Below are 27,351 nucleotides of genomic sequence, written 5' to 3' on the forward strand. Positions count from 1 at the left end.
TCACACGTTGGTGCAGCTGGTGGATGGCACGACGTCGGACCGCGTGCGGTACTTCTTGGTGCTGTTTAATGGTAAGGTGGTACGGACCTTGCATTTGAACACCTGCTGGTAGGACTTGCGGAAGTTTTCCGACAGGAAGGCGTAGATGATGGGGTTGACGGAGGAGTTGCTGTAGGCCAGACAGTGCGCCGCTATTCTGAAGGCGAAGGAGGCGTCGGTCAGCGGGAAGCTCCCAAACTCAGACCACAGGTTGATGATGTGATTTGGCAGCCAGGAAATGCAGAAGACGACAATCACCACCAGCACCGTCTGGGCAGTCTGCAGGGGACAGGATACAAAATCAAAACAAACACCATTCCTTTGTTACCGCACATCAACCAGTGGTTCCTTTCATTCCTGATCCTTGGCCATCCTGGTTCGTTCATTGATTTTCATAGAATCATAGAGTCCACAGTGCAGAAGGAGGCCATTCCTTCTGCCCTCACCAACAACAATCCCACCCTATCCCCATAACCCCACATATTTACCCCCCTAATTCCCCCTGACACCAAGGGGCAATTTAGCATAGCCAATCCACTCAACCCGCACATCTTTGGACACAGGGAAAACATGGAAACAGGCAGTGACCCAAGCCAGGAGTCGAACCTGGATCCCTGGCGCTGTGAGGGAATAGTGCTAATCACTGTGCCACCATGCCACTCAATATATTTGAATGTAACAAAAACATTGAAGAAGGGATAATATCTAACATGTGTAAATAATTTGGGAAGTGCTTAACATTCATGGCAGGGATTATGCTTGGCCCCTGGTCCTTGCTGTGAATGAAGATTTTGCTAAATATATAAGCTCACTTCTTTCTTCCTTTCTGCCATTTTGTGAGTAGTTCACGCTGAAACCTTCATCCATGCTCTTGTTATGTCTAGACTTTACTATTCCAATATTCTCCTGGCTGCTTTCCCAAATTCTACTCTCCATAAACATCAGTGAGCGGGGGGTGGGAGGGGTGTGCGGTCTTACGGAAACAATTCAAAGTCCAGGATTAGTGTGAAAACTGGAGAGTTTCTGATTTATTTATTGGGCGAGTACAAATTTGCTTCCTTATCCACGTAGACGCCTTGGGGACATTATACTAGAGGGTGGCACGGTGGTTAGCACTGCTGCTTCACAGTGCCAGGGGCCCAGGTTCAATTCCAACCATGGGTCACTGTCTGTGTCGAGTCTGCACATTCTCCCTGTGGGTTTCCTCCGGGCGCTCCGATTTCCTCCCACACTCCATAGATGTGCGGGTTAGATGGATGCTAAATTCTCCCTTAGTTTCCCAGGATTCACTAGTTAGAAGGATTAGTGGGGTAAATATAGGGGATTACGGAGATAGGGCCTGGGTGGGAACATTGTCTGTGCAGATTAGGTGGGCCAAATGGCCTCCTTCTGCAGTGTAGGGATTCTATGATTTTAAAGTGGATAGTGAAATTGATACTCCAATTATAGCTACATCATATTCACCAAGAGGGCTTCCTTTCATTTTAACATAACAAAGCCTTCAGATTCAATGATATGAACCATTTCATTAGTGCCTCGTGAACATGATGTGTAACCAAGGAAACATCATTATTCTTCTGATCCCGAACACATTGATTGCCATGGGAAAACAGGTCTGTCCATTAGTAACTTTTTGCATCAACACGAGTATTATTACTCCCAGGCTGCATTTAAGGTTAAGCATTAATTAACTCAACTTTTTGAGGGCAAGTTTTTTTTTTAAGTTCTATTTACTCTTCAAAAATATTGGAATTCTAAAACAGAATTCCCAAAATTTCCCATCACATGCTGTGGCAAAGGCTAGCTGGTGATGGAGGGGGAGTCAATGGAGAACCCAAGTGCCTAGTGAATGACTGGACAAATAGGTCTATTACAGTGGAAGGGTTGAAAGCGCGCAGAAGGGAATAGGATAGGTTAGAGTCAAATTGGGTACAGGGTGGCACACTGGCACTCTGACACTGTGGCACAGTGGTTAGTACTGCTGCCTCAGAATGCCAGAGACCTTGATTTGATTCCTGACTTGATTCCTCACTGTCAGTGTGGAGTCTGCACATTTTCCCCGTGTCTGTGTGGGTTTCCTCCGGATGCTCCAATTTCCTCCCACGGTCCAAAAGATATGTTGGTTAGATGCATTGATGCTAAATTCTCCCTCAGTGTACCCTGAACAGGAGCCAGAGTGTGGCAACAAGGGGATTTTCACAATAACTTCACTGCAGCATTAATGTAAGCCTACGATGGCACTAATACATAAAATTTTAAATTTTAAAAATGAGAAACTAAGGGAGTATTGGAATAGAAAGAGAAAACCAATAAAGGAAAAATCAAGAAAAAAAAATTAATAATCTTGAATTTGAAAACCGCTGAAAAATCCCCCTGCAGGAATGGGACTTCATTGTTTGAAATGTACCCTTTCCAGTGTGGAGAGGTTGAGAGGCTTTGCAGGAGCACAAATCTCTTTATTGAAAGGGTGCCTACCACATGAGGGTGGGCCCCATGGTCTTGTGGCACAGTGGGTTAGCTTCCCTGCCTCTAAGCCAGAAGCTCTAGGCTCAAGTCCCACCCCAGGACTTGATGGCCAAGGAAGGTGCGCTCATACTGTGGCCAAACAGGTTGAGTGTGTCAACGTGTCAATCTGCAAAATCCCTCCAAACATGCTAATGGCTAGCGGTGAGAGACTCCTGGTCAGCCATGCTTGATGTGAAGTGGCGCCTCTCAAGGCAACAGCCTAATGACTTGTTCCAGGAATTACTAGCTGTGGAATCAGAGGAATGTCTGCCTTAGGGCATCACTAGATTTGGGAAGGGAAACAACAACATAAAATGCTACAAATTTTAATTCTTATAAACCAACACAAATCCAACTATTTCCTGAAGCTCTCAGGCAGATTGATGATAGAGGGATGGAAAGCAGCTGGCAATTTGTAACAAATGGTGATCTTGGTTTACCCGCGGTAATAAACGACTGGATGATTTAAAGCTCCACACTCTCTTACTCTCCTCCAGCATCACATTATCAATGTTGATAAATGGCACAATGTAACTCCCTCGAACATGAGATTTGTCTTCTTGATTTTCTTTTATTCATTCAGGGGACATGGGTGCCACTGGCTGGCATTTAGTGCCCATCCCTAGTTACCATTGTAGGGCACTTGGAATCAATGGGTGCTTTTCTGGTTGGCAGTTGGTGACTAGCAGAGTGCCACAGGGATCGGTGCTGGGGCCTCAACTGTTTACCATATACATAGACAATCTGGAGGAGGGGGCTGAGTGTAGGGTAACAAAATTTGCTGATGACACAAAGATGAGTGGAAAAGCGAATTGCATGGAGAACGCGGAAAGTCTGCAGAGAGATCTGGATAGGCTGAGTGAGTGGGCGAGGACCTGGCAGATGGAGTATAACGTTAGCAAATGTCAGGTTATCCACTTTGGTAGAAATAATAATAGGAAGGAATATTATTTAAAGGGTGAAAAGTTGCAGCATGCTACAGTGCAGAGGGACCTGGGGGTCCTTGTGCATGAATTGCAAAAACCCAGTCTGCAGGTGCAGCAGGTGATCAAGAAGGCGAATGGAATGTTGGCCTTTATAGCGAGGGGGATAGAATATAAAAACAGGGAGGTCTTGCTGCAACTGTACAGGGCACTGGTGAGGCCGCAGCTGGAGTACTGTGTGCAGTTTTGGTCCCCTTATTTGCATAAGGATATATTGGCCTTGGAAGGAGTACAGAGAAGGTTCATCAGGCTGATACCAGAGATGAGGGGGTTAGTTAATGAGGAGAGATTAACGAGACTGGGCCTGTACCCGTTGGAGTTTAGAAGGCTGAGGGGGGGATCTTATAGAGATTTACAAGATAATGAAGGGGCTAGATAGGGTAGAGGTAGAGAAATTCTTTCTGCTTAGAAAGGATAGCAGAACTAGAGGGCACAGCCTCAAAATAAGAGGGGGGGAGCAGTTTAGAACACAATTGAGGAGGAACTTCTTCACTCAAAGGGTGGTGAATCTCTGGAATTCTCTGCCCATTGAAGTGGTGGAGGCTACCTCGTTGAATACACTTAAGTCACTGGTAGATAGATTTCTGATAGACAAGGGAATTAAAGGTTATGGGAAGAAGGCGGGGAAGTGGAACTGATCCACTTCAGATCAGCTATGATCTTATTGAATGGCAGGGCAGGCTCGAAGGGCTAGATGGCCTACTCCTGTTCCTATTTCTTATGTTCCTATGTTCTTATGAAAGTCAAATACATTGCTGTGGGTCTGGAGTCACATGCAGGCCAGACCAAGTAAGAATGGCAGATTTCCTTCCCTAAAGGACATTAGTGAACCAGATGGGTTTTTCCAACAATGGTCATCAGTAGATTCTTTTTTTATATGAAATTCAAATTCCACCATCTACCATGACGGAATTCGAATCTGGGTTCCCCAGAACATTAGCTGAGTTTCTGGATTAATAGTCTAACTATAAAATGACTAGGCCATCTCCTGCCAATGATGGCTTAGCCAAACTCTTTCCAGGTGTGAGAGAGTGTGTTTATTTGTGGCTGAAGGCATTCCTCAGTGTGGAATAATAGTGTGGCCTCAGCAACGTGGATCAATTCTCTGCTGATTTCCCTTATCCTGGATTTCAGAGGAGCCCTCTGTCAGTCCGGTTCTGTCGCCAGACACTCTATGGATAACCTGGAGACAGATGGCAGCAGCAAAGGGAAGGATAGGCCAGAGTGTTGATACCAGAATATAACCCAGTTTGACCTGACTGCAGATATCAAATGGCTCTGTGATTGTCTTGGAAAGAGGAGATTACAGTGAGCAGATTTAGTGGGCAGCCAACCTTCTCCAGCAGTTTAAATAGACGGCCTCTGCTCACATAGTCAAATGCCTTGGTGAGAAAAGCAGCATTTAGTGGGCACCTAGTTCACAGCATTTCACTTAAAGCTGCCAGGCTGAGACCATCGTGTCAATTGTAATTCTTCTCGTTCTGAAACCACTCTGGGATTTGGGGTAGATGATTCAGCCAGAATCTGCAATCTGACAAGGAAAACATGGACAAATCCAACTCCCGACTGCCCTCGATAGTTGTTGCAATCTCTGTGCCTGTCCTTGTCCTTGCATAGGACGGTGACATGGGATAGCACAGTGGCACAGTGGTCAACACTGCTGCATCACAGCACCAGAGATCTGAATTCAATTCCAGCCTCGGGTCACTGTCTGTATAGAGTTTGAACACTCTCCTCGTGTCTGTGTGGGTTTCTTCCCACAGTCCGAAAGATGTGCACTGGCCATGCTAAATTCTCCCTCAGTGTACCCAAACAAGTGCCAGAATGTGGCGACTAGACAATTTTCACTGTAATTTCACTGCAGTGAAAATGTAAGCTTACTTGTGACACTACACATACACTTTAAAAATGATCACAATCTTTGCTTCACGCTGATCCTGATGCAGTGCCCCCCTCCCTCCAGCAGAGACAGAGCAGTTTGTACAGATATTGCAGAAGTCCCAGTTTCCTGTGCTTGACGTCAGCGAGTGGTACAGCCTCAGCACCTGGAGCTTTGCCCATGATAAGCAAATCAGTAGCTTTGCTGACATCCTTCACTGTGGGTTCCATATCCAGCTCTGCCATTGCAGGTGGGATTTCTACAATGTCCAGAATGTCCTCAGTGACAGAACACAACTCAAGGTTGTGTTCCATCCATCTCTCCAACTGTTCATGGCAGATTGTGATGATCTCCCCCGCTTCTGTTTCCAAATGGAGCTATTGTCTTCGCTGATGGACCTGTTGCCTCCTTAATTCTTTCTTACACATCCCTTGCACTGCCTGTGGTGAAGGGCCTGGGTATTCTGGTAGAGTTGTAACCAGTGGTCATTGGCACGATGGCTAGCAGTCTGTTGGACATTTTTTTCAAATGGTTCTAACTGCACTCAAAGTTTTCTCACTCAGATCTCTCTCTTCTAATTAATGAGAGCAGGCCACTTGGTTTCAGTCACCGGTTACCTCACAGTGATATTTAGCCTTGTGCCGTCACGGTATAGTTTCCCTATGGCTTTCTCTATTGCAAAGTCTCAGCCAATCAGTATCAACTTCCCAAACTATCATCTTCTTCCCTCCTATGGTATAAATTGTTGTGAACATTTGAAATTTGGTATTCTTGCATTTGTCCCAATGAGCGCAAGATGAACAACTTCAGCAACCTATTTCTTTTTTCAAGCAATATTCAAGTTCTTTATCACCAAGGATTATGGAGAAAAAGATATTGTACTGTTGGAGGTGCTGACATTCAGGTGGACATTAAATCTGTTCATGTAGGTGTTAAAACATTTCATAATGTTATTTGAAAACCAACATTGTGTTCTCCTGATTTATTAGTTAGCATTCCTCACCCAGCTAATGCCATCAAAATGGAAATTAATTTTACTCATTTACTCACTTGCCATTTTCATCGAAACTCCATAGTACAGAAGGAGGCTGTTCAGCCCACCAAGTCTGCACCGGCCACAATTCCACCCAGGCCCTAACGCCATAACCTCATGCATTTATCCTAGCTAGTCCCCCTGACACCAAGGAGCAATTAGGATAGCCAATCCACCTAACCTGCATATCTTTGGACTGTGGGAGGAAGCCGGACCACCTGGAGGAAACACACACAGACACGGGAGAACGTGCAAACTCCACACAGACAGTGACCCAAGGTCGGAATCAAACTCAGGTCCCTGGCACTGCGAGGTAGCAGTGCCAACCACTGTGCCACCATGCTGCCAATGAATTTTACTCACTTGCCATTTGTAGGACCTTGTATGTAAATCGAGAGTAACACTTGACTACACAACTGAGACAAGTTTTAAAAGTAATCCATTCGTCATGAACCGCATACACGAGGATAGGATAGGAGCATCAGGTAGATGAAAGATGATGTAATTCCCTCTTAGACATTACGAATGCTTCCATTTTATAAATTGCCTAATTATCATTTGCGTAAAAAAATTCCATCTAACTTTCTCATTTATGATAATATTCATTCTGAGCACGGAGCTCCTTCTTTTAATTCATTTAAGGGATACAGGTGTCACCGGCTGGGCCAGTATTTATTGCCCACCCCTAACTACTCACCATTTTAGAGGGCATTTTAAAGTGAACCTCATTGCTATGGGTCTGGAGTCACATGCAGGCCAGACCAGGTAAGGATGGCAGATTTCCTTCCCTAAAGGACATCAAGGAACTAGATGGGTTTTTATAACAATATAGTCAACAACAGACTTTTAATTCCAGATTTCTTTGTATTGGATTAGATTTCACCATCTGCTGTAGTGGGATTTGAACCCAAGTTCCCCGATCATACAGAACGAGACTATTTGGCCCATTGAGTCTCCACCAACCACAATACCACCCAGGCCCTATCCCTGGAACACCACATATTTACCCTGCTAATCCCCTGACACTAAGGGGAAATTTAGCATGGCCAATCAACTAACCTGTACATTTGAGGTGTGGGAGGAAACTGGAGCACTTGAAGAAAACCCACACAGACATGGGAAGAAATTCAAACGCTACAAATAGACAAAGACCAAAACCGGGAATCGAACGTAGGTCCCTGGCACTGTGAGGCAGCAGTGCTAACCACTGTGCCACCCATCATGCCCCGTGTCTCTGGATTACTAAGACAATGACAATACCATTACATCACCATCTCCCCATTACTTATTCACCAGCCATTCAAAATCATTAATTATTAATTCTCTCAAATTTATTCAGTATTTTTTGAAGATTTCCATTAAGAAGGTAACATTTCCTATTCCAGTGAATGCAGTCCTGGGTTTTAAATACATGTTTGATTCTATTCCTGTAAAGCCATGCTGTATCATTCTCATGATTCCAATAATCTTTCCATAAGAGTGTTAATACAAGCATATGTCAACAGTGGTCCAAAGAATATCTTCTACAGATTTCCTGTTATACTTTTGCTCACCCGAAAGACCCCCCCGTTATACTTTTGCTCTTGTATAAGACCCAAGATCTCCTGATTGGTGTCCTTCCATCTATATATAAGATACTGAACGTACACAAATCCAATCCATTGGAGATGTGATAGCTTCACTTCACTGGTGTCTATAGTGACCAATGTAAGAGGCAGGTTCTGTCACAAGTGCTGTGTGCGAAGTGGTTGTCAGATGCCTTTGTTTGCTGTTGGCACCTGATGCCAAGACGCTGTGGCCATTGAGCATCCTGGTGGGTACACACTGTACCACAATTGCCATTTTCCAGGTGCGAGAGTCATTGTTTAGCTGCTTCAGATCACAATCACAAGCACGTGGCTCCAACTATCCCACCATACAGAAAATGCAAATATCCTCCGCCCAGCAAACGTGAGATTTGTGCCCCAATGAACACTTTCTTTCAGGGATAACATTGGTAGTAGGTCTCAGTGTCATCCGAGATCTAGCCATTGGCATCAGTTTGACCTGCTTATTTCAAGCAGACGCAAGCTTCCCAGCACTCTCCATACCCTCACCTACCACAGTGCACACTGCAATACTGACCACCTGGGAGCAGAGTGAAGGTGCAACCTCAAAGGTTTCACAGTTCCAAAAAAATGCGGCTCATTCCGCATCAACCTCACCATAGAATCATACAGTGTAGAAGGAGACCAGTCAACCCATCAACCCTGCACCAGCCACAATCCCACCCAGGCCCTATTCCCATAACCCCACATGTTTACCCAAGCTAGTCCCCCGACACGAGAGTCAATCTAGCATGGCCAATCAACCTCACCAGTGCAAGAAATGGTGCCGACTACCAACACTTCAAGACTTAGCAGGAATTGCCGATGTTGACCTCAATGAAACGTGGGAGTCACTGAGTTCAATCAAATATGAGGCAGCAGTTGATAAAGGCAGAACCTGCAACAGAGATTGGCTTGCCACCTGCTCAGCTGGGTGAACATCTGTCCTTGGAAGCAAGAGCAAAGCCCTCGCACAAGGTAATGCGCAAGGTAAGCCCAGCAGCTGGAACATTTGAAGATAGCCAAGACAGTCGTACAAAAGACAGGGAATAATAAACACTGGATCAAACTATGTCAAGAAATCCAAACTTGCCCATGACAATGGAAACCTGGGTGCCATGTATGATGGGGTGAAGAAGGCATTTGATCCCAACATCACCAACCAAGGTTGCTGCCCTGAAATTAGCAGATGCTGACATCTTACTGACAGAAGGCCCCGCAATTCATGTCCCCTTTTATTCGGCTTTAATTCCTCCAATCAAATTCCAATTTTAAAGACTTGTGTCCCTAAAGCTTTTTGTCTCTACATCATATCCTGTCCATTTTCTTTTTCTCCTAAAAGTTTCTTTGCAAGGAATTGCTTTGGATGCCAAGCGGTTGTTTTTCCGAGCAAGGGAAGCTAGAATCTGGAGCCATGATCTCAGAATAAGGGGTCAGCCACTATTTAGGACTGAGATGAGGAGAAATGTCTTCACTCACAGGGTTTTGGGATTCTCCTCACCAATTGCTGTAGGTGTTCAGTATTTAGGTATATTCAAGACAGAGAACAAAGAGCAAAGAACAATACAGCATAGGAATAGGCCCTTCGGCCCTCTAAGCCTGCACTGACCATGCTGCCTGTTTGAACTAGGACTGCCTACCCCTCCGGGGACCATAACCCTGTATCCACATCCCATTCATATATTTGTAAATATGCCCCTTAAAACTCATTATCAAATCTGCTTCCACTATCTCCCCTGGCAGCGAGTTCTAGGCACCCACCATCCTCTGTATAAAAAACTCGCCTCATACATTTCCTTTAAACCTTGCCCCTCTCACTTTCAACCTATGCCCTCCAGTAACTGACTCTTCCACCCTTAACATCAGCCAATCACGGATTTTTGCATCCTTTCCCTCTGCAGTTTATTTATTTTACAGCAATGGAAAGACACCACCACTGACACAGCCACTAGGGAATGTTGCTAGACTCATCTCAGTTTGAGAAACATGCTCCTCTTTGCTTCTAGTTCATTATCTATCCCTTATCCACGCTCCCACTTTAGCTAAAAGACCATGACTTTTAGTTTTCTCAATAGTGCATCTTTTGAAAGTGCTCATGCCTCAGTTTGCCACTCAAACTGAACCTGCAGCCTCCCTGGTCAGTAACCCAGTTGAACACCCTTCAAAGTAGTTGAGCATGATCTGTCCTTCTTGAACCCAGGTAGACAAGGCTTGCATTCCCTTGATTTTCAAAGGCAAAGGAAAACTCTAACTAAGGTGTTTCAGGAGATTAAAATGGGTTGATAGAATAAATGAGCAGGAACCATTTCCTCTGGAAGAGGGAGTTTGGAACAATGTGGCATAACTTTATAATTAGGGCACCCATTCAGAGGTGATGTCAAGAATAGCTTCTTCAGACAGTGGTTTTACGGTCATTAGTAGATTCTTCAATAAAAAATATCTGGAATTAAGAATCTATTGATGACCATGAACCCATTGTCGATTGTTGGAACAACCCATCTGGTTCACTAATGACTGTGCAAGAAGGAATTCTGCCATCCTTATCTGGTTTGGCCTACATGTGGCTCCAGAACCACAGCAACACAGTTGACTCTCAACTGCTCTCTGAAATGGCCCAGCAAGCCACTCAGTTTAAGGGCAACTAGGGATGGGCAATAAATGCTGACCAGTCAGTGACGCCCATGTTCCATGAATTAATAAAAAAAAACAAAGGATGATGGAAACCTGGAAGCCTCTCCCCCAAGATGTTGCTAGCTCTGGGGAACTACTGAAAATATAAAAACCAAGACTGATAAATTCTGTTGGGCAAGGATATTAGAGAATTACAAAACTGAGGCAGATTGATACAATAGAGCCTGCTTCAGAGGTCAAATGGCCTCTTCCTGTTCCTATACTGCTCCACATTACCGCATAACTTTCTCATTCTTCACTTCAGTTGCTCCTTACTATGGGCTCTCCCTGTTAGCCAACTAGTAATATGCAGCTAACTTGGTTTTTGGCTTCCCTTTAGTGAAATGGGGACTGACATTCCTCACCCTCTAGCCCTTTGGCATAAGTATTGCTTACAAAGAATTTGTGATTTGAAAATTCTGATTAATACCATTAATCTCCCTCATGTTTCTTTTTTGAGATAGAGAATTTGGTAAACTGGTGTGGCAACAATAATCTCTCTTTCAATGTCAACAAAATGAAGGAGATTGTCATTGACCTCAGGGAGCATAAAGGAGAACATGCCCCTGTCTACATCAACCGGGGATAAAATAGAAAGAGTCGAGAGCTTGAAGTTTTTAGGTGTCCAGATCACCAACAACCCCCCATGCCGACACTACAGTTAAGAAAGCCCACCAACGCCTCTACTTTCTCAGAAGAATAAGGAAATTTGGCATGTCAGCTATGAATCTCACCAATTTTTTACAGATGCACCATAGAAAGCATTCTTTCTGGTTGTATCACAGCTTGGTATGGCTGCTGCTCTGCCCAAGACCATAAGGAACTACATCAGGTCGTGAATGTAGCCCGATCCATCACGCAAGCTAGCCACTGACTCTGTCTACACTTCCCACTGCCTCAACAAAGCAGCCAGCATAATTAAGGACCCCACGTACCCCAGACACTCTCTCTTCCACCTTCTTCCATCGGGAAAATGATACAAAAGTCTCAGGTCACATACCAACCAACTCAAGAACAACTTCTTCCCTGCTGTTTTCAGACTTTTGAATGGACTTCCCTTCCATTAAGTTGATCATTCTGTACTCTCTCTTTTCCTTCTCTATGAACAGTATGTTTTGCCTGTATAATGCACAAGAAACAATACTTTTCTCTGTATATTAATATATGTGACAATAATAAATCAAATCAAAATCTAGAACAGCCTCAAGTCCCATTCATTTTAATATTTTCTCAGAATTGACGAATGCAGTTATCTTACCCAGTCTTTTTCCCCTAATTAAATTGATCCAAAATACATCCAACAGAAAGTAGAATAAAGAACAGTACAACACAGGAACAGGCCCTTCAGCCCTCCAAACCCATGCTAATCATGATGCCCCAACTAAGCTGAACAAAACTTTCTGCCCTTAATCGGACTGTATCCCTTCATTCCCTCCCTTTTCATTTATCCGTCCAGATGCCTGTTAAACATTCTGCTTCCACCAGCTCTGAAGCATGTTCCAGGCACCCACAACTCTGTGTGAAAAGCTTTCCCCTCACATCTCCCTTAAACTTTCCCCCTCTCACCTCAAACCTGGTGTCCCCCCCACCTCGTAATTGACATTTTGGGAAAAAGCCTATTATCTGAAGATATTGTTGAATTCAGGCAATGGTTGACTTTACAATGTTTGAGTTGTAGCGTTTACAAGGTTTATCAGTTGACATGTTGTTTCAACTTTCCCAAGTAGGTTTCGACTCTGCATTCATACTCACAGTGATGTTCAAATCCTGCTCCAATGCATTGTTATAGCACTTGGTAACCCTTTGTTCCTCCAAATTAGCGTACAATGGACTGTTCATTGCCTGCATTCCAGTGATTTTTTTCAGTCAATAAATAGGTTAATGTTGAGATATTACTCATCTATAATTGATTAGTACAAAACTTGGTGAAAACAAGGCTTACGGCCTTGGTTCAGGAACCAATTCTTCATTTATAACATTATTCTCATAGGAAAATCAGTTCCGAGTTAAGATGTTTCAACTTAAGACATGGGGGGGTGATGAGGGGGGGCAATTCTCCCATCCTGTTGCTTTTGTAGTGCACTGGGCTGGAAGATATCAGCGGCGGCCGATTCACAGGATTCGCGCTGGGCATCCAGGCCTTTGCACATCTCCCAGCCTAAGTTTTTCCATGCTGGCATATTCGCGCTGAAAATCAGTATAATGGCGATTTACATTCATTAACATACCTTAGCATACCACTAGCACAACTAGAATCTCCATCCCAGCCAGTGCCTCCCCCCTCCAGCATGGCGTCATGCTGGCAGGGTTTACAACTGCTCTATAGAAGTCAGGACCTGGTGTGGCAGCATCGAACAGGAGTAAGGAGGCAAGTTTTATGGGACTGCAGCTCCCCTGGATTGCAGGGGAGGCTGGAGGCAGGGCCAGGAAAATTTCTGCTTGGGATGGGGAAGTTCCAGGGCAGCTGCAAGTGCTGCCCAAGCCCAGGGATGTAGCATGTAGTGTCTGTGGGGGTAGGGTCTATTACTGAGTGCTGGTCAGACTGCTGTCTGCATTGCGGGGAGGTGGGCTGCAGTAGTTGCAAGCAGTTACATGTATCTATCAATCTAACGTCCACCATGCAGAATGGATCTCAGTCTTATTGATCTAGAGCTGGCCATCATGGAGATGGCTGAGGAGGAAGAGGCAGCTCAGAGGGTGGAGGGCGTGGAGAAGCCATTCCAGGAGTAACCAGTGGCAGGCCCTCAGGAAGAAGGGCGGGGGGCTGCCACTGATGGCCATGAGGTGGGAGAGCAGTCTCCCGTAAAGGTGGCCTAGAGAAAGGGGATGCAGAGGGCTAGGCGATACCAGGAGGTCAACTGGGGATCTCAATCCACATGATCCTCCATCACCATCTCTCACCTCACTCCCACCCCTTCCCAGCCTCTCTCACCCCATTCCCCACCCTCCTTCACCCCTCCCCTTCTCACCCTCTCTCACCCCACCCTTCCCACCCTCTCTCAGCCCACCCCCCCTACCTTCCCACCCTCTCTCACCCCATCTCCCACCCTCTTCAATCCTTTCTCAGTCCATACCCCCCAACTTCGAGAAATATCACAACAAATAACCTGGGCCTGGGCTGGCGGTGGTAGCAAATCTCTGGTGAAGGCTAGAGAATGATGACGACTCACTGTAAGGCACACTGGGATCCTGCCCTTGGTGCCAGTCACCAAGTCTGACACCTATTTGTTCTCCGAGTGCACACTGGCACCTGGGCCCATGTAGCAGTAAGGGTTAGGAACACAAGCGTGCGGGGCAATGGGTTCAGGGGGGTGGGACGATACCAAGGGATGTTGTTTGACTAAGAGTCCAGGGGATGTGGGGGAAAGTAGGACAGGTGGTCTGTAATGTTTGGCCAAGGTGCTAGTGTCATACAGCACAGCAGCCTGTGTTTCAACGTGGGGGATTGGGATACACTCAGTTATGTGGGGGGAGAATCAGAGACAGGTTAGTCACAGCTGTGAAGTGCAACAAACATTTAATATTGCTGTTAACATTAACAAAAACTTAACCCTGACTACTGGTCAGATCCTCTTATTGACCCTACAACTTTCTACTCTTGTGCAGCCGACTGTTTTATCTAGGTACTCCCCCAGGATGCACAAGGAGGTAGAGGCACCCAGCTGTGATCTGTGCCCTATTGCCTGTGATGCTGTTGGTGGGTGTCCCCTGTGGGGCCGAGACCTGGAGGGCCTTGGCCAATTTGCAGATGACACTGATGTTTCTGTGCCACCCTGTTTATCCAGCTGGCCCTGAAATGCCCCACTGTGAGGAAGGGGGGAATTGGAAGGCCTCGGGACATCCAGAGTGTCCTCGGTGGAAGGCCCAGCATGGGCTTGTGCCCAGAGACCCCGGGACACTCCATGGGACACCAGGGCAGCTGGACTGAGCTCCAAAAGCCCTAGTGTCACCTGGCTCTGCCAGTCCTGGAGGTCCAGATGCGTGTGCTCCATAATGTGTGATCCGCTACAGCTTCCTGCAGGCGAGCCAAGCTCTGGAGCCCCTCAGCAGCAGCCCTCGAGCCTTGTCGAGGCTCACAGCTGCGGCCTGCTCTAGAATCCCAGCGAGAGTGTCAGGCATGGCCAGCAGTGTCTCCAATATGCCCCTGACATCCATGGCCATGGACTAATGTACCTCCAGAATGGCCTGGACCCTGTCACCCATGAGGCCAAATCCCTGTTCTAGATTTTCCAGTGCTGTCACCACACTTGCAGTGTTGGCCTGTGTGCTGGCACCACCTCCTGCAACAGCACTCTGTTTGACTCTTCTAAACAGCCTTGCAGTCGCAGCATGATTGCTAACAGCCCATCCACAACTCCTGGGTTTCCTGATGCATTTCTACCAGCTTCAGGATGAGCGAGCCCTGAGATCCAGCATCTGTCTTGGGGATAGCTCAATCCTAGCCTCCAGCAGGCCTACATGTGCCCGAGCCCTCGGATGTGTCCGTCTCCAACCAATGTGCATCAGTGGCTGTGATGTGCTCACCAGTAGTTGGCCCAGAAGCCTCAGTAATGACGTGACTCACCGTGTCGATAGTCTCTATGTTGGTGGGTTGTGTTGTTGGTGGCTGTGCTGATTCATGGTGCTGTCCTTAGGGGATTCTTCAGGGCATCCCTCCAAGGTGTTGTCCGAGATGTCCATGGGGGTTGGTTCAGGAGCAGCAGGGTGGGGGGTGGGGGTGCTTTTCCCATGGGGACATAAGGGGGATTGAAAGCATGCTGCATGGAAGGGCATGGGGTGCAATGTGTGTCAGGGTTAGAGAGCTCATGTTGGCCATTTTGGTGATATGGAACCACACTGGTGGGGGGGGTGCCACAGGGGTTGCAGGCAGTTCTTGGGGTGGGGGGGGGGGGAGCACAGTTGGTGGCTGCCCTTGAGGTGTCGAGGGATAGTTTGACATTGTAAGCACAGCACAGGTTTCAGAATGAGATGCACACTCACCTTGCTGCCCAAAGAAGGTCATTCATTTTCTTGCGGTACTGCTCTCCTTACTGAGGTATCAGGGGCCTGGCATTCACAACAGCTGCCACTGCCTCCCACAACGCGCTTGCTGTATAACCCCTTGGGTGATGGCCCCAATGGGGTACAGCAGCTGGTGCCTCTTCTCTAGTGTGCCCAGCAGGCAGACCTGCTCACTTTCAGAAAATCTGGGGCCACCTTCCTGGTGTGGCTGCATGTGTATCCATCATTGCAGCTTATATACAGCTCTGGCTTGTTGAGGAAGTCCAGGTGCAGTCGGTTTGGGTCAATCATGGGCCATTAGTTAAATTTCATTGTAAATAATGTACAGGCAACCTGGTTTCAATAGAGCGAGAGCCATCTCCAAAGCTGCTGATTGGGTGAACTCAATAAGGTAGTGTGACCGGGGGTGGTGGGGGGAGGTAGTAAGTGGTGCAATGCTCAAGGCTTTCACTTAACAAGGGGCAATGCTCGCAGGCAAGGGGTGTGAATGGCGGCACAGCACTGTGTGTGAGAAGGGGGAGGGAGGATGGGGAACCAGCAATGTCCAGGTCAGTGGGGGATGGAGAGGCCGGCAATGTCCGGGTCAGTGGGGGTCGGAGAGGACAGCGATGTCCGGGTCAGTGGGGGACGGAGAGGACAGCCATGTCCGGGCCAGTGGGGGATGGGAATGCCAACGATGTCCAGGTCAGTGGGGGACAGAGAGGCCGGCAATGTCCAGGTCAGTGGGGGATGGAGAGGCCGGCAAAGTCCGGGTCAGTGGGGGACGGAGAGGACAGCCATGTCCGGGTCAGTGGGGGACGGAGAGGACAGCCATGTCCGGGTCAGTGGGGGACGGAGAGGACAGCCATGTCCGGGTCAGTGGGGGACGGAGAGGACAGCGATGTCCGGGTCAGTGGGGGTCGGAGAGGACAGCCATGTCCGGGTCAGTGGGGGACGGAGAGGACAGCCATGTCCGGGTCAGTGGGGGACGGAGAGGACAGCCATGTCCGGGTCAGTGGGGGTCGGAGAGGACAGCCATGTCCGGGTCAGTGGGGGACGGAGAGGACAGCCATGTCCGGGTCAGTGGGGGACGGAGAGGACAGCCATGTCCGGGTCAGTGGGGGACAGAGAGGACAGCCATGTCCGGGTCAGTGGGGGACAGAGAGGACAGCCATGTCCGGGTCAGTGGGGGACAGAGACGACAGCCATGTCCGGGTCAGTGGGGGACAGAGAGGACAGCCCTGTCCGGGTCAGTGGGGGACGGAGAGGACAGCCATGTCCGGGTCAGTGGGGGACGGAGAGGACAGCCATGTCCGGGTCAGTGGGGGTCGGAGAGGACAGCCATGTCCGGGAAAGTGGGGGTGGGGAAGCCAGTGATGTCTCTGTCAGTGGGGGACGAGGAGGCTGACGATGTCCGGATCAGTGGGGGTTGGAGAGGATAGTAATGTTCGGGTCAGTGGGGGTAGGGTGACCGGGAGGCCAGCGATTTTCTTCTGGGGATGTAGGGGGATGAGAGGCCAGCAATGTGCACAGGGGATTGAAAGGCCAGTGACATCAATACTGGGAGGACTTGTTTAGCGATCCCCCAGAGCTGTGCGGGCACCCGCTCAGCGTGCCAATTTCAGCCTCTTCAGCGGATTAGGCCCCACGTGTGGATTTTTTGCTTGATTCACGCTAGTGCCTTCTCCAGTGCACAGAGTCTGGGAGATTCATTTTGAAAACCCGGCTGATAAGAAACTATGTGATTTACTCCAGTTTTTGGGCAAATTCGACACTTGGAATTCTTTGGGGAAAATCACCCCTTTGGCTTTCAGAAACCCATTGTGCCATAAGTCTGAGGATTACCTCAGTAATGGTAACCAACCATTAGTCGCATGTATAGATCTTCGCCCAAATAATTGGTTTGTTATCTTGCACTAGGTCTATGTATACTAGTAAAATCGTTTAAACTCCAACAACTATGCATTGCATGTTAACCTCTTTCAAAGATAATTTGCATTTATATAACACTTTTAATGTAATGAAAAGCATTCCAAGGTAATTCACGGGGGCATTATCAGATAAAATTTGAGTCACATGAGGAGAATTTTGCATTGTCAAAGGGTCTGAAAGAAAGAGAGAGAGAGGGAGGATAAAGAGATTAAATGGTTAGAGAGGGTATCCCAGGACTTGAAAGCCCAGGCAGCTGAAGGTAGGGCCGCCAATGGTAGAGTGATTCAAATCGGGAATGTGTAGGGAGACCAGATTTGGTGGTGGATCACAAAATCAGCTTACCTTCTTCTTCGATGTTTCGGATTTCTTTGACATATTACGCAATTTTTTGTGCAAGTGATTCAGCACCTGAAAATAATATAAGCGTTGTCAGAAAAATTGCCGATAAGTCTTGTTTTCCAAAAGAAAAGCGCAAAATTATGTCTAATTTTGCAATAAAGACAGACAAGGCTCAAAGCAGTTCAGCAGGTCAAGCAACAGAGAGGGACATGGAGCCAGTGTTTCAGCTTGGTAACTGTCGTGGTTCCCCAAGACGACAACTTATTTAACCCGATTGAAACAGAGAGTCTGAGTTGTAATCCTCCAAGCAATGGACTTTATTTCCAGTACAACAGAAATAAAGCCGGGATGTCCGGAACACTCCATCGAGCCATCGGCTTACAGTCTTTTTAAGCACATTTCAGCTCCATACCTCAAGATCCTTATCTCGCTTTTACGACCCACTGACCCTTTATCTGTCTTGCTTGAGATTGATCACCCCCTGTTTCCTCTCTTTTCTTCTTGAAACCATGGTGGTTATATCCCTTGCTTTTATCTTTACGACTCTGCTTGTACACTAATAGTGGTTTAGCTGACTTAGGCCGAATGTGAAGAAAACATGCTCACTTTATTACTTTCTTTTTATTACGGTCAATCTCAAGCTGGACAGATGGGTTGTGTCCATTGTCCCCTAAGGGACTATTGGTTGCATTTGCTAGTAAGTAACTGCTATACTGCTGCTCTGGGCCTCCTGCTTTGATCACATTTGCTACACTTGATTATATTAGGTTACAAATCAGCTATACTGGATTACCCATCCTACCCATCCTAATTCTACTTCAAGGAAGACATTCTAATACTATCCTTGCTTCCGTATTTCATATCCAGTTTAGGCACAATTATTCAGTACAAATTCTCTAAGTACTAACATGCTTACATATTGAGTACAAATTTCCTTACATAACCTTATCGGAACTGGACAATGTTAAAAATGTGACAGCTTTTAAGTAGGGATAGGATGTAGGAGAAGGCCATTTGGCCCTTCGAACCTGCTCTATCATTCAAACAAATCATGGCTGATCATCGACCGTTATATCATTTCCCCCCAATCACCATATCCCTTGATGCCATTAGTGTTCAGAAATCTATTGCTTTAATGATTGAGCTTCCACAGCCCTTTGGGGGGAAGGACGGGGGGGGGGGGGGGGGGGGCGGGTTAGTGTGGCAGAGACATAAAATTAAGGAAAGCTCTTGTCCCATTCTCATCAATCTTTTGCCATTCCATCACTCCTTCCCTTCACCCCATCAGAGACCTCCCATAGAAACTGGAAGCACAAGGAAGTTATTCGGTCCTTTGAGCCTGCTCCAACATCCATCTTGATCATCAAATTCAATATTCTAATTCCACCCCCCACCCCCACTTCCTCTCATACCCCTTGATCCCTGGAGCTCCAAGAGCTATATCTAATTTTTTTTTGAAATCACACAATGTTTTGGCCTCAACAACATTTGGTGGTAGTGAATTCCACACATTCACCATCGCATCGCTCTCACTGCCCCTTCCTTTTCCCTGACTCTATGCCTGCCTGGAAACGGCTTTTGGCTGGAATTCTCCGACCTCACCCATGTCTGGGATTCTCCAGTCCCTCACCGTGAATGGAGATTTGCTGGTTATGGCAGCAGTGGGTACGAGACCAGAGAAATCCAGCCTCTGTTTCAGCATCATAGAGTGAATGCAAGCAGGCTTTTTCCACTGAGGCTAGGGGAAAAATAAACTAGAGGACAGGGGTAAGGGTGAAGGGGGAAAAGTTTAAAGGGAATTTTGGGGGGGGGGGCTTCTTCACACAGAGAGTGGTGGGAGTGTGGAATGAGCTGCCAGATGAAGGGGTAAATGCGGGCTCACTTTTAATATTTAATTGACACTTGGACAGGTACATGGATGAGAGGGGTGTGGAGGGATAGGGTCCAGGTGCAGGTCAGTGGGACTAGGCAGAAAAATGGTTCGGCACAACCAAGAAGGGCCAAAAGGCCTGTTTCTGTGCCATAGTGTTCTATGGTTCTATCTGTCATTTGTGGCAGTTGCTGAATTTGCATTGAAAATCCTGATGATCATTTTTAATTGTTTAAACTGCAGGAGGAGTGGATCAACAATTTAAAGTTTATTTATTAGACACAGGTAGGCTTACATTGACACTGCAATAAAGTTACTGTGAAAATCCCCTAGAGAGCTTTAAAAACAAATACGCTTGGTAGATTTCCAAATGCAAACATGGCCAACATTCTGAATGCTGCACATATAAAAGTTACTAAAATATCAGATCCCCATGTTTGCATATCCATCTTATACAGTATTGATCAGAAATACTAATCCAGATAGATATCAACAGTAGCGCAGCAGTGATCACAATTTCTGCTGACAGAACCACAGGGACTGGGGACTTGTGAAGATTGCTGTGTAATGTAGAGCAGGAATAATGCTAATAAATATTTTGCGTTCTTTTAAAGAAGAACTTTGCATTCGGGTGTTTTTCCATGACATCGTGACAGAGAAAACAACAGATTAAAAGGAAAAAAAATGAATATCTTTCATGTAATTCCTCCTGTGTACCAAGATTAATATAATGGATGTTGTTTTCAGTCACATAGGCTGTTGCCAGTTAGCTTACATAGATGTTTATGGCTCGGGATAGAAATAGTGAATCCAAATAAAGAAAATGTGGAAGGGCAGGAGTGTGTTTTTCACTGCAAATCAATGAAATGGCATTAGCTAGATACCTTGGGAAGTATTTTATTGCATAGGGGCACACTCACAACCATTGATCCAAGGAGTTTAACTCAAGTACAAAAGATTGATGCAAGTACAAAGCTCTATAATTTGGGGGTGGGGGGGGGGAGTGGGGGGCTGGGTGTACACTGAAGCAGTGAAGCAGCAATTTACATTGAAATGAAAAATCTCTCGCCCCTTTATCTGGACATTTTGTAAACCCAATGGTGCCCAAACAGTGCTCAAGACCTCAAACAGTGACAGTGCTGGCGATCGGAGGTAAGCAAGAGGACACAGTGCAGCAACAAAACATAAATACAATTCCTCCAAAGGCTTTTTGACAGAATGGGAAAAGGAGGAAACTGTTGGCAGGAGGGTCAGTAACCTCAAGACATGGATTTTTGGCCAAAACAAAGAATAAAGGAGAAACATTTTTTACTGAGTGACTTTTTTATGATCTGGATCACATTGCCTGAAAGTGTGGTGGGGGAGCAGCTTCCAAAAATAATTTAGATCTCCATTTTTAAAGGAAAAAATGTAGCAGGGCAGTGGAGAAAGAGGAAGAGAGAGAGAGACTGGTTCTCTCAGTGAGCTGGCACACGTGCAGTTGGCCCAAACAACCTCCTTCTTCCATGATGCCAATTTAAATTCTGAATTTTCTACATCTCAGCAAAGAAAATTGCCTCAGATGTAACCCAGCTTCAAATTGAGAGTATTCATCTGTCACTACTCAGATCCAATCCTAGTTTCAGGCACATAAGACACCAGATCCAATGGGATATTCCTGGAGATTTAACCTTTTCTACCCGAGGCTGACTAAAGACTGATTGCAATAACAGCAGATCCCTCCACAAGCCAGATAAATAAATTGTTTCACGTTCCTTTCACTGGCAAAACGCTCTTGAAATGCTTTCCAACAATACAGGGGGACTAGCTAAGGTAAATGCGCTAGGTTGTGAGTATGGGGCCTGGGTGTAATTGTGGTCAGTGCAGATTTGATGGGCTGAATAGCCTCGTTCTGCGCAGTAGGATTCTCAAGTGGAGAACTGAGTTCAATTCTGACCACCACAATTTAAGAAAGATGTGAAGGCACTGTGAAGAGGGCAGAAAGGATCCTAAAAAGGAAAGACCTGCCAGTCTGACATTAGTAAGAGGGAAACTGCAAGAATCTAGAATAAAGGATGTGATTACAGGACAGACTGGGCAATAATCAACATGGATCTATGAAAGGAAAATTACGTTTACGTGGAGTTCTTTGAGGACGGAATTAGTAGAATAGATAATGAGAATTGATATATGTGGCAACATTTTCAGAAAGCTTTAGGCAAGAGGCGAATAAACAAAGTGAGGGCACATGAGGTTGGAGAATATATATTGGCATGGATTGAGAACTAGTTAATGGGCAGAAAACAAAGAGGAGTAATAAATGGGTCATTTTCAGGCTGGCAGGCTGTGACTAGTGGGATATCACAAGGATCAGTGCTTGGGCCCCAGCTAGTCACAATGTATGCTAACAAGCTGGATGTGGGGATTAACTTTAATATTGCTGTGTTTGCAGATGACACAAAATTAGTTGGAAGTGAGAGTTGTGAGAGGATGTAAAGACACCTAAGTGATTTGAAAAAGCCAAGCAATTGCACAAAAGTTTGGCAGATGTACAGAGAAAGATGAGGCTAATCCACTTTGGTAGGAGAAACAGAATACAGAGTATTTCTTAAATGGCAAAAGACTTGGATGTGTTGAAATTCAAAGCACCGTGGGTGTCCTTGTAATGAAAGCTAGCGTGAAAGTACAGCAAGCCATTAAGAATGCAAGTGGTATGTTGACCTTTATTTCAAAAGGATGAGAGTTTGGGGTCTCATTACAACTATACAGGGCCATGGCAAGACCACACGGGATATTGTGCGCACTTTTGCTTTCCTTACTAAAAGGAAAGATGTACTTGCCATGAGGGAGTGTAACACATGCTCACTTACTTCATTCTTGGAAGGGATAGATTGGAGAAGCTGGGGTTGTTCTCTCAAGAGAACGTTGAGAGATTTGACAGAGATTCTCAAAATCATGAGGGAGCCCAGACAGAGTAGATAGAGAAGATTTGTTTCCATGGAGAGTTGAGAGTCAGAGGATAATGATTTTAAAAAGTTGAATGGCAAAAGAAAGAGGGCTGACATGCAGAGAATCATTTTCAAGCAGTGAGCGTTTTGGATCTGGAATGCACTGCCTGATAGTGTGGTGGAAGCAGACTCAATCGTGGCTTTTATAGGAACATAGAATAGGCCATTCAGCCCATCAAACCTACCCTGCCACTCAAACAGATCATGCCTACAGTAAGCCACCAACCCCATATCTCTTTATATCATTAGTATCCAGAAAACTATCAATCCCTGTCTTGAAGATGCTCATTGATTGAGCTTTCACAGACCTCTCGGGTAAAGAGTTCCGAAGATTCACCACCCTCTGAATGAAGAAATTCTTCCTCCTCTCTGTCTTAAGTGGCCTGCCACTTATTCTGAGAACATGCCCTCTGGATTCAGACTCAAGAGCCAGAGGAAATATTCAAACCACAGCAACCCTGTCCACACCTTTTGGCAAGCTTCAATGAGATCACCTCTCATTCTTTAAAATTCCAACGAACGCAGACCCAGTCTCCCCAATCTCTTCTGGTAAAACAAAACCGTCGTCCCAGGGATTATTCTGGTGAATCTTCCCTGCACTTTCTCTAAAAGGAGCTAGTAGCCAAACTAAGAATTATACTCTGTGAAAGGGTTAAAAGATGCGGTTTAGCAGAATAATCATGCCCACTGCTAGCTGTGAGACAATACACAGTGGCACAAAATTATGGGCTGTCAGTTCTCAGGCAGAAACAATGCAGGCCATTTCTCATAAATTGTAAGACAATGTGGAGCTGTTTAGAGAACAAACTGATCTGAAGGTAACATGGGAAAGCGACATAGTGTCTCAAACCTCCTTATTCATTAACACTGAAAAATTGAACAAGGCGGAGATAATTGATACCTACAAACTAGGTACCAGTACCAGCCGTGTGTTAAAGACAATTTGGACCTGATAAATTAGATCAGTTAGCATATTCAAATATTTACACTGATTGGATATTATAATTAAGTAGACGTGCGAATGTTGTGATTGGTTAATAACACCCATATCCTATGCATAATGTAACCCTAATCAATAGTTGTGAGTGGGCATTTGATAACTTCTATTTTTCTATACATCCCTGATTGGTAATTTCTTGTAACCGGACTTAATTGTTTGAAGAATTCTTGAATCAGAGCCTTTCCCGTGGTGAATCTTTAGAACTGGCCCTTATCACAGTTCATATTAAAAGCCTTGTGCAAGGGTGAGAGCGAAGTTCACTGTAGCTAAATAGCTGTATTTTCTCCCTAACACCCTTCATGTAACCATACCCTTTCTTTGATAAGGAGGCCAAAACTGTACACAATACTTCAAGTACCATCTGACCAAGGCTCCTTAGAGTTTGCAAAAGTAACTTTATTCCTGCAGTCAAATTTCATTGCTATGAAGGTCAACATACCACTTGCTTTTCTAATTGTTTGCTGCACCTTCACTGTAGTGACTCATGAACAAGGACACCAAGATCCCTTTGGACATCAACACTTTTCAACTTCTCACCCTTCAAGGAACACTTTCTCCCTTCGTACCTCCCTTACCGAAGTGGGTAGCACCATACCTAATCATGCTTCATTATGTCACGTTCCCACCGCCTCCCCCCCACCCCCTAACCACCCCGACCCAAGCCTCTCTCCAGCCCTCCCAAACAACACTGGTTCCAATCCAGTGTGCTAATTCATTGCACCTAACCATTCTGCAATTTTTCTGGGGGAAAAAAAACATAATTTGTGACTTATTCCCCACCTTCCCACCCACCGTCCCCCCCACCCCCTCCCCAGGAACTGTCAATGAACAATTACAACACGTTTAGATAATATCTGGTTGGACTTGCTCTTAAATGAAGGGTTTAAGCTTAAGGTCTGACTGAAAAGCAGCAGCAGTGATTTTTAAATGTTCTTTTGTGACATGAGCGTGTAGCTGGGAAGGACAACATTTATTGTCCTTCCCTAATTGCTCAGGAGTAGGCGAGCTGCCTCCTTGAACTGCTGCAATCTATCTGGTCTAGGGTACACCCACAGTTGCTGTTTGGCAGGGAGTCCCGGGGTTAATCGTGCCTGTGCGTGGTTTACAACTATCATACCAGCCGTGTTGTATTTTTGAAAGGTGAGCAACAATCCGGCCCTCACAAACTGTGACAACTTTATAATACCGTCCAACATGTCACCGGCAATAAATACAACGGGGACATGCCTGAAACTGTTGTTGAAGCCACGAGATTGATGTTCACTCAACTCAGCTTTTCCCCGATTGCTGTAATTGGTGTGTGTGCGTTTTAAATTAAATTTACAAAACGCAACCACAAAAAGATAATGGATTTGTCAATGAGTCAGAATCATTCTCCAGCTTAGCGTTGGACTAACTCGGCACAATCTGTGGTGGCGGGGTGGGGAACTTTGCAACTTTAACGGGATGGCTATTAAATCAGGAATAATTTTAATGGAATGACCCAAAAAAAACAGGGTTAACTCTTGGGATGACCTTTCAGATAGGGATAACTTTTGGAATGACCATTCAGACAGAGTAGCTTCAAAGGGACTGTGATTAAAACAAGGATAGTTGATCGAATGACGATTAAAACAGGGATAATTTTAATGGAATGACCACTGAAACAGGGACAATAATGGAAGCGCCATTAAAACAGAGATAATTTTAACGGAATGACAATTCAGACAGGTATAACGTAAATAACTGGAATGGAATGGTTATTTGAATAGGGACTGCCATTGAAACATGGATAACTGGCGGAACCGCCACTAAAACAATGATTAAGGATGGTTTATATTTTATCCTGGGACTGGGGTCGAGATGCAGATCCTCACTGATGATCAGGCTGATTCCCAGGGAATAAATCAGTTTCTGTTTGCCGTTTCACCCATTAAGCTACCACTCCGACACTGTCACTACACTGCCAAATTGGATTGGCAAAACTTTGCCCTTACCTTGGCATAGCAGTAACAGATGAGAAGCAGGGGCAGCAGGTAACCAACCACGAAAGTGGCCACCTTGTAGACCTGCCGGTGGGACAGGACTCCCCAATTCTCCCAGCAGAAGGGACCCTTGTCGTTCTTGCGGACCAGCATGTGGTAATAAGCGGTCGGAGAGGCCATGGCCAGGGACAACAGCCAGATGAAGAGCATGCTGAGGAGGGCATTCCTGGACACCCGAATGCAGGAGGACTTCCTGGAGTGGACGATGGCGATGTAACGGTCCACGGCCATGGCGGACAAGGTGAAGATACTGACCAGCACAGACACGGTGAAGAAGTAGTGGACGAACTTGCACAGGAAGGCGCCGAAGATCCAGTCGGGCAGGACGTAGTAGGTGGCCTGGAAAGGGATACAGAAGAGCAGGTAGGAGAGGTCAGCGATGCTCAGGTTGAGGATGAAGATATTGGTGGTGCTCAGGGCTTTGCCAGGCTTGCTTCGAGCCAGCACCGTGATGACCAGCGAGTTGCCCAAGACCCCGAGGCAGAAGATGAGGCTGAAGATGAAGAGGACAATGAAAGTATCGGTGTTGGTCTGGTGCTGCTCCTCTGCTGCCGAGCACCCTGCAGCCGTCTCATTGCCCTGGCTACTGCTTTGGTTTGCATCCATACTGACCAACCGGGTTTAAACTGTGAACACAAAGCACGTCCTCATCGTTACAAACACATCCCCATCATTACAAACACATCCCCATCGTTACAAAACACATCCCCATCATTACAAGCGCATCCCCGTCGTTACAAACACACCCTTATCATTACAAACTGCAAAGAGCAAACACATTCTCACTATTACAAACTATAAAGTCAAACACATTCTTATTACAAGCCTTTTGCAAAGAGCAAACATCATTACAAACTGCAGACAAGAAGGAAACAATTATTACAAGCCTTTCGTAAAGTTTCCTATTTTAAGATTCCTCTAAAGTTAGTGCAATCCTCAAATGAATTCTTCAAATCTAGATCCCTGCAACGACCAAACCCATTTCCAAATGTGCATCCCGGCTCACAGTTGAGTTCCTCACTTCAAACTCACTTGCTAACTGCAGAATGATGCCTGGATAATCTTTCTCACACAAAAAAGACGCACTCTAATTTCTTGCCCGCTTCTTGGCAGTTTCCTATGTCTCTGCCTTGTTTAAAACTCTGCCTGCCGTACATGGGGCTGATTTGCCTTCAACACTTTCCCATGTACTAGACGAGCTGCTTATCTGACTGGAGGCTTTAGCTTCTGCCACCTCTTCGCTGTCAGTCATCTCTCAGCCTCCACGCCAGTCTCTCTCTCTCACACACACACACTGCTCCAGCGACCAATTGAGAACCCAATCTCCTCTTGTAGTGAAATATAATTGACAGATAGGACCATAGTGAGTAGGGGATTAATCCCATAATTGGAATATCATCGGAAGCTTTTCAGTTACCGAGCTGTTCCTGATTTAATGAGGTCCGATATATTATTTTATTGCTTGACATATTTTTTCAAATCCAAGGCATCACCAGAGAAACTCTATTAGCACAGCTCCACTGT

General features: G+C 45.9%; 1 protein-coding gene across 1 annotated transcript; it reads right to left on the reverse strand.

Annotated features, from left to right (window-relative positions):
- Positions 1–26,924, reverse strand: galr1a (galanin receptor 1a). Its single transcript, XM_080194845.1, has 4 exons — positions 26,860–26,924; positions 25,780–26,453; positions 17,950–18,015; positions 1–318 (listed from the first exon to the last, which is right to left on the reverse strand). Exons 2-4 carry the CDS (start codon positions 26,431–26,433, stop codon positions 1–3), a joined length of 1,038 nt encoding a protein of 345 aa, XP_080050971.1. The 5' UTR covers positions 26,434–26,453; positions 26,860–26,924.
- Between the last annotated feature and the right edge of the window lie 427 nt (positions 26,925–27,351).

Source organism: Carcharhinus amblyrhynchos, chromosome 8 (assembly GCF_965287045.1).
Source record: "Carcharhinus amblyrhynchos chromosome 8, sCarAmb.v2.hapA, whole genome shotgun sequence".
NCBI lineage: Eukaryota > Metazoa > Chordata > Chondrichthyes > Carcharhiniformes > Carcharhinidae > Carcharhinus > Carcharhinus amblyrhynchos.